The 8704-nt window shown below is 37.0% G+C and overlaps 2 protein-coding genes across 4 annotated transcripts in view; one reads left to right on the forward strand and one right to left on the reverse strand.

The window, feature by feature from the left end:
* LOC107703202 (protein FAM81B-like) overlaps window positions 1–6562 on the forward strand; it is a 10661-nt gene extending 4099 nt beyond the window's left edge. The window contains 6 exon segments of the mRNA XM_016505759.1: window positions 1554–1683; window positions 2446–2552; window positions 4661–4796; window positions 5411–5461; window positions 5463–5605; window positions 6427–6562. Coding sequence (XP_016361245.1) covers window positions 1554–1683; window positions 2446–2552; window positions 4661–4796; window positions 5411–5461; window positions 5463–5605; window positions 6427–6562 — 703 coding nt within the window.
* A 385-nt stretch (window positions 6563–6947) lies between these two features.
* The window catches only part of LOC107703247 (tetratricopeptide repeat protein 37-like), a 33361-nt gene continuing 31604 nt past the window's right edge, over window positions 6948–8704 (reverse strand). For all 3 annotated transcript variants that reach the window (XM_016505797.1, XM_016505796.1, XM_016505799.1), the window contains exon 41: window positions 6948–7869. In XM_016505797.1, the coding sequence (XP_016361283.1) occupies window positions 7792–7869 (78 nt within the window). In that variant the 3' untranslated portion in view covers window positions 6948–7791. The remainder of the gene's footprint in view (window positions 7870–8704) is intronic.

Here is an 8704-nt window from a genome sequence, read left to right on the forward strand (position 1 = left end):
AGTGGAGAGAAGGATGAAAACGAGTGTATGTTTGCTGGTAAGATGTGTTTGACAGTTTGTGGTGTGGCAAATTTTGCACTGAGGTTTGTAATTTTATTCATGAAGAATGTGGCAAAGTCGTCAGCTGTTAGAGTTGATGAAGGAGGAGGACAAAGGAGGGAGGAAAATGTTTTAAAGAGCATGCGAGAGTTAGGGGAAAGTTTGAGAGCAGCACATCTAATTCTTCCACGAAGTGCTATACATATTTGTATAGCACTTTTCACGATACAAAGCAACTTAACAGAAAATGAAAGTTTCTACATTATATTTAGGAGTAGCTTATCAGTGATGACTATGTCAAGGTGACGTCCATAAATGTACAGTAAAAATCATGCAGTTAGTTAATGACATGTATTCAAACAAACGGTGAACATTATTAACAGCAATGATTATATGTTGCAATCAAACTTATAGCAAAATTTGACTCCTCTCTTATCAAGTCCACCCCATCTTGCCATATTCACACCTCTTCATGCATTAACAGTAAATGTATTCATTATCTCATGAAAAACATCTAAACTGGTCTTGCCTGTTTTTGTGCACAAACAAGATGTGTGACCAATCAGAAGTTCTCCGTCATCTTCCGAGTCATTCTACAATTGCAGTGGCAGATAAGGTCACTCACTTAGATGACAAAATGTAGAACTGCAATATACACAATTCCATAACTGCTCTATTACTTGATTATTTTATTATTCTGTTTTATTTTATTATTTGTTTTCTATTTTATGTTGTGGCGAAAGCTCAAATTGCAATCTTCACAATTCCATAATTGCTCCATAACTTTGTTGTATCTTCTTTTATTTATAAGGAAAATTTAGGAAAAAATTCTTCCTATCTTGTATGAAAAAACATGTTATACTTTTACTTGAACTAACTGCTACTGACTGTTACTTGAAATAGTTTCTATGACCTTATAATTCTAATAATTGTAATTAACTCTCTTAAGAACATGTTGAAATGTTGATGTTATTTCTTCACAATGCAACTGAGTAGAGGCAGTTTTCTAGCTGAAAATAAGCAGTAACGTAGCAAAAAGTGTTTTAATGTCAGTTGTGTTACTGCAATACAAAAACACTATGTTTATGTTTAAAAAAGAGTAGACAGATCGACTAAACAGACTGTTGATTGAAAAATCTATGAAAAATATCTGAAGGGTTATTTTGAAAGGTCAGTGGTTAAGCAATGTATGATATATTTTTGTAAAATATGGAGAAATAAGTGAAATTAAGATCAATGGGAGCACTTTCGTTATCTTGAAAATCAACTAAACCATATTATTGTCAGTGCTGGACCTACTCACTCCCATTTCTTTAATTAGGAACAATACTACCTTCAAAATAGCATGGCAGCTAATAGTAATTGAAAAAAAATAAAGTAAAATTTTATTAAAAGAGTTTACAAAGTTTTAGATGAAAATGTTGCCAAAATTATAGTACATTCCGCTATATCAGTAAAACTTGAACAGGAAGAGATTAAATACTTATAGCTGTCTGAAATTCTTTTTGCCTTAGATGTGATGCTAGCATTGCTAAATTGTCATCAGACGTTAGTGCTGGATGGCGGGACATCCTGAAACTCCAGCAGGAAGTGAGCGAGTTACACTCTGGCCTGGAACTGAAGCTGAAAGACATGGAGCTCAAGGTGAGACATTGCTAAAATATATTCACGCAAAGGCATTCATTTTAAAATCAACACTGCACAAAAACAGCAGAGGCATTTATTACACAGTCTGTGCTCCCTGTCATTTTCATGCATGGTTTTACTTTTACTTCAAAAAATTCCATAGTATCAAGATGCATGTCAAAGAACATAGTATCACCATGATAAATGTTTAAAATAAAATACCATTCTTTCTGGTATTGGCATGTCTGCATTTGTTTTCCTTTATTAGGCATACACAAATAAATATTGTGACCAAGCCAGTATGTGCATTAGATATGAAATTGCGTCAGCCTTGGCCTTTCTTCCACTGGGGAAACTGCAGCGTTGTCATCCAAATAAACTGGAGTCCCTGCATGGTGACTGTGTGGGGAGTAACAGTAAATCACAGTGATTGCAGTGCATTAGCTCTGGGGAGTGGGCACCACACACCATAACGGTAATTGAAAATGAAAGGGGACGAGGACAGCTGGAGCTTGTGTGTGTCAAATACACATGGGAACACTAGCTTGCCATGCACACTGATGTCAAAACATGCCAATACACATTAATTGTACATTTTTATGTGATATGTATTTGTTTCTTTAAATGATAACTGGTTTAGGAATGCTACATTTGGGGATAACCTTTCCAAGGCTATTTAACCAGCTCGATTTGATACAGTTTGGAGCTAGAAGGACAATAAAAACTATGTGAAGTGAGTGTGATGTCAGCTGCGATTTATTTTGACTTGTAATCTGCCAGCTGTCTCAGGATGTAGGAAAACTAGAGATGTCACTGTCAGAGAAGCTAATTTCTCAGAGGAACACTACTGGAGATTTACAGAAGGAGATACAATGACTGGATCTGAAGTAAGAGCAATTAAAGCCTCTTCTAAATATAGTCATTGATATGATTGCTTTACATGTACACTCTCAGAAATAAAGTAGGCCTACAAAAGCTGCCACTGGGGCAGTATCATTTCAAAAGGTACACCTTTGTACCATATTTACCCTTATTAGTACATATTAATACCTAAAGTGTACATATTAGTACCCTTTGAAAGGATCCACCTCAATGACAGCTTTTATATCTTTATTTTTTGAGAGATAATATTCATTCAGGAATGAAACTGTGGACTGTCTTTATGAGTCATTGAATTATTCACTTAACCAATGTCGGTAATGCCAAACACCATTCACAGTGAATATGTAATACAAATTTTATTCTAATTTATTGACATTAAAAATACAATAGTTTTAGTAAAACAAATATTACACATATATATATATATATATAGAGAGAGAGAGAGAGAGAGAGAGAGATTTGAACTGGTGCAAATACTGAATAGTAAATAAATAAATAAAGTTTTACACAAAATATTACATAAAATATATATATTGACTAAAACATCTGCTGGAGCATTTTGAAATAAACATTACTTTTGTGACTTGAAAAATTACAGGGAATCAATTGTTAATTTATTTGTATTCATTGTATTCATACGGTACAAAGATGTTTTTGATATGGAAAGCATCATTAAGAAGAAATTAAATATTGTTTTGCAGCTGACATACTGTAAAAATATCCTTCAAATGGAATGTTATTAGGCTTTTTTGTACTCTGGCACCCATTCTTGTATATTTTTGTATTTTTCTTGTATTTACCAATAAAAGATAATATAAAAAAGAAAAGAAAAAAGAAGAGAAAAAGAAAAGGCCAAACTCCATTGATTCTTGCATGTCTCATAACCAGATGTGACATGCCAAGTTGGAATATACTGAAGTGTGAATTCAATTTTTAATTAATTAATTAATTTATTTATTTATTTTACTTGGCAGACATGTTTTCAAAGTGATTTGGGCTGCTGGACTGCTGATATTTAGTTGATAAAAGAAACAATAATCAGACCTGTAATCACCTGAAATCTATTCTAGGCCTCTATTTTTTTCTAATAAAATTTCAACTGTGAAGGGCACTAGTGAAGGGACTTGACAGCTCTGACATCACTTATTGCGGTACTTTCCCACCGGCCAATTCTATCGAATCTGCTGTCAGGAGGATTTGTTCTGTTGAGACTGATGTAAATAGAAAACTTGAGAAGCGCTTGGTGTTTTGGCACCAAATGGCTCCTAGGGGAACCAGTGACTCACCAAATATGCCTCCAAATAGTGCAATGCCAGTCTATGTGCTGCCACATGGGCATCATGGCATGTGCAAGGTGATGCTCTCCATCTCTGTGACAATATTAGTTCCTGACTGCATTGTGAAGCACAGATGGCAGCTTCAGCACGCTGAAATGGAGCCTTGCCCGTGATCCCAGTGGAAGGCGTATTTTCATGATGTGACAGAATCAAAGCAATTGGCTGGCTATGCTTGGGCTGTTATGTAATAGTGGTGAGTCAAGATAGCTTACAGTGTGACTCATGAAGAGAAGCATATGGGCCAAAGAAAAATAAACACATTGAGAAAGAAGCCGGGAACTATAGCATGAGCCCAAATGTGAGAGTGATGTCTATTTGACACAGTTTAACCTTTATTAAAGGGTAAAGGTCTACCTAAAGGTCAGGGCTAGTTGACAAACTTTTTACTTCAATTAATATTCCTCAGTGTTGAGTTATTTTTGAAAATCAGTTTATGTATAAGCATATGCCATTATTATTTTGGCCACAATAAAAAGGCCTTTGAACATTTCCACCTAACTTTGAAACAGTTATGAAATGGCAAACACTGAAGAAGCAACATACATCATCATACTATTGCTTGGTATTGTTTTGTTTTGTAGAATTTAAATTACAAAAAGACGCCTTGACCTGACCTGACAATAACCATAGGATGTTGGAATTAATTTTATATCATAGCTTTGCCATAACAAGACCAAGAGTCTATTAATACATTATAAATATCACAATATCTTAATGACATTAGTTAATACAAGTGTAGTATGTAATGTGGCATGTATGTGTGTATATTTATGCAGGATCTCTAGTGGTCTGAGGGAGGTGGAGGAGCAAACAGCGAGACTGAGGAAGTGGGCAGAGAAGCAGATGAAAACCACAGTTCAATCACACACACAGAGCAGCCAGCAGCTGCACACACTGCTGCAGGACAGAGCGGTAAATGTGTGAATGCCTCTTTCTGAGTAAATATAACAAGTGAGCAACACCATAGTGAAAGTTCACAGTGGTATAATGTTTGTGGGCTCAAATTACAATTGAAAGGCCTTTGTAGAGAGCACACCTACTGATAAATTATGCATATAATTAAATAAATTAATAATATATAACTTTATATATACAGTATATAGTTAAGTGATTAAACTCTTGATGGCGCAGACTTATATGTCATTTGCATCACATCATTTACATGACACAAGCTAATTGGCCTCTGCTGATTCTGTAGCCATTGAGCTTTCTCGCTCAGCATTTAAATAGTCTGGTTCAGTGTTTGCTGTAAACTGGATTTGCAGTGCGTTATCAGAAACCCCCCACCTCCCCCAGCTCCACCTGTCTAAATCTGCTAAGTTAATTATTTTTGCCTATTCATGCAGCAGCATATCTTACACGCTCATAGCAGCATGTTTGTGCATCTTTTGGCAGTAGCGAGCAGCATCTGCACCAGCAGTGCGTGTAGCAAATCTAGTCTGGCAATACCACATACATTTACATTGTCGTATCCAATAACATGTTAAAACTATATGTATACATCTTGTGCAAAAATATGTACTTAGGTTGAAGTGAAAAGCAAGCTAAAGGAGAACATGGCTCTTCTCTCTGGCCATCCTGGAGAGGTTGGAGGCACAGTTGGAGAAGGTGCGATCATCTGACAGGACCAAGCGCTCAGAGAACAAACTCAACAGCAAGATCAGCACTTTGGAGCAGTGCTTCAGAGAAGAACTAGAGCAGATGAGGAGGAAGTACCAGTCAGACGAGACTTACATGAGGATGACATAACCATAAATGCACAATAAACCCTTTAGAACATCTCAACTCCAACCTGTTAACTACCATTCAAAAGTTTGTACCCCAAACGTTTTAACTTAGTGAATATGAAAAGCTAAAGTATAACATAGAACTTTTTACTCCATCATATTTGGTGCCTCTCTACCCACACCTCAGCATCAACAAATCATTGCAAGCCTGACCAATGAACTAGCACTTTAGCTGTTATGATGTAATTTCTTAACAACAGATTGGAAAGATTATGTTCTAGCTACCTGACATGCAATACTAGCCTAAATGAGTGGCCCAATTTATCTCTCCTGAAGCTGTTTTTGCAGGCTGTTTGCTTGGAAAATTAATGTGCAAATAGGAAGCATGGCTCAAATTGGGACTAAATCAGTCTTTTGATATCATTTGAAGCTTAATGTTCAGGCAAGTCTGCTGGGTATCTTCCACCCTAGCAGATTTGACATTTATTAGTTTATCTATATTTCCTTCCAACTGCTCAATTTCGAAATGTTATGGATTGACAGACTATGCGGTTTTCCAGGCATCAAGTACAAAAGACCAAATCAACCTCAATAAACAAACCCATCAAAGAAAACACGTTCACTGTAACAGCTTCAGCTTTAAGACGTAGGCTACTGTACAGTACTACATGACTTTCACTCTCAAATTCTCTGAGATTCCTGTGACGGACCGAAGGCGGGTGATGCATTATAGATGAGACATCTAACACACACTTCTGCCACAGAGTCAATGCTCCCACAGCTTTCTGAAGGTGATCTCCTCTATTATATTTGCTAGGGTTCCAGGTGGTTCATGATGCCATTGCGTCTTTGAGACACATCGGCGACACCAAAGCCAAGCTGGACAAAGGAGAGCTGCAACAAGACATTAGACAGATCCAGAGAAACACGATAGGACTGAAGGAGCCCTGATTGGATTATTCTTTTAGAAGACATATACACAGATACAACCTGTGTGAGAACACAAAGTATGATTCAGCAGAACGTGGGCAGATGGACAATATAATCAAATAAGCTCTGCATTTGTTTTCTAGATTGAAAAAAAAAAACAGGATTTAGCCAGTTTGCCATTTGTAATTTCCTTTAAATCTAAAAATTTCTGCCAGACCAGATTTAAAGTCAGATTCTGAGTGAACGATCATAGATCAAAGGTACAATTACGGCAAATCCAAGATTAGAAGCACAATACTTATGCAGGCTCAATACTGAAAGACTAGGAAGATTAATTGTTCTGTGCTTGTCTGCACATCCCCAGGCCAGTATTGATTGTAATGAATGCTGGAATAAACAAACAAGATCGCTTTGTTTTCATTTAATTTTCCAAGCCACCAATGCATACTTGCAAAGCATAAATACACCCAACATAATAAGCCATTATTGTTAATTCCCTCTTTTTTTCTGTTTTCGTGTATGCGCTTTAATATTTCAGAGACTCGTTGGCTTTCTACAGTCGACCATAGGTCAGTTCTGCAGAGATGAGTACAGTCAGTTATTTGGAAATGACAGTGGAAAAAAACAGAGGTCCATTAGTTCTGCCAGTGCTTCTGTATGGCAAAGTCAACTGCGTTAGATAAAAAGCAATTCATTTGAATTCTTGGCTTCTCTGACCATAATCAGACTATCTGAAGAGCAGATATCCCACTGCTGCACTTTCAAATGCACCCAATAGTGATTCTGGATGCAAAGCAATGACTCTTTTGAGTTACATAATAGCAATAGCAGTAGATTTAGTTTATTATAGTCAGCTGAGCCCAGTGGCAATACTAATTATGGTGAAAAACTGTCTCTGTGGGGAAGGCACATAAAAATAATCCATTAATAATAATTCATTAACGTAATTTTTCATGTGTCAATGCGCATGTGAATGCAATACAATAAGCATAGGCTAATTCAGTTATACCATAAACTGCTATTAGAAGAGCCATTCATATAGATCAGATGTTTTTTTAAATTAGCTTAGCAAGAGATAACTGTACATAATGAAATGTACTTGGTCATGTAAAGACTCTCAGATTTGTAAACACATTGATCGGTGAGTAAACTGCTGAGTCTGTAGGAGATAAAGCAGAACAACTGGAGCTGCTTGACGGTTAGATGGTGAGGTGCAGATCTCCTGTGGGATGTGAGGACGCTGGACTGTCTCAGCTGGATGGGTAAAGGCGTCTGTGGAAATCCACCAGTCTGCTGTCTCCTTCTGCTGTAGCCTTCACCAACAGGGTCTACAAGACCAAAAAACAAAGGCATTCTTAAAGGGGTCATGACATTTGGATTTTTAAAAATTATTTTAATGTGTAATTTCAGGTTCACTTCATATTTACTTCAACGGTCATATATTCGAAAAATGATTGTTTTGAACCCTCATTGTGACCCTTTGTATAAAACGATCCGTTTGTTCCTGATTCTGGGGACCTTCTGAAGGCTCTACAGACACTAATACAGTGGGGAAAATATTTATTTGATCCCCTGCTGATTTTGTAAGTTTGCCCACTTACAAAGAAATGAAGGGTCTGTAATTTTTATGGTAGGTTTATTTTTACGTATAGAGACAGAATACCAACCAAAAAATCCAGAAAAAGCACACTATATAAAGGTTAGAAATTGATTTGCATTTCAGTAAGTGAAATAAGTATTTGATCCCCAAGCAAAACATGACTTAGTACTTGGTGCAGAAACCCTTGTTGGCAAGCACAGAGGTAAGACGTTTTTTATAGTTGGTCACCAGGTTTGCACATATCTCAGGAGGGATTTTGATCCTCTCCTCTTTACAGATCCTCTCTAAATCCTTAAGGTTTCTTGGCTGTCATTTGGCAACTCGAAGTTTCAGCTCCCTCCACAGATTTTCTGTAGGTTTGAGGTCTGGAGACTGGCTAGGCCACCCCATGACCTTAATGTGCTTCTTCTTGAGCCACTCCTTTGTTGCCTTGGCGGTATGTTTCGGGTCATTGTTATGCTGGAAGACCCATCCATGACCCATCTTCAGTGTTCTGACCGAGGGAAGGAGGTTCTCGTCCAAGATTTTACAGTACATGGTCCCGTCCATTTGCCCCTCAATGC

Source organism: Sinocyclocheilus anshuiensis, unplaced genomic scaffold (genome assembly GCF_001515605.1).
Source record: "Sinocyclocheilus anshuiensis isolate Anshui unplaced genomic scaffold, SAMN03320099.WGS_v1.1 scaffold542, whole genome shotgun sequence".
Lineage (NCBI taxonomy): Eukaryota > Metazoa > Chordata > Actinopteri > Cypriniformes > Cyprinidae > Sinocyclocheilus > Sinocyclocheilus anshuiensis.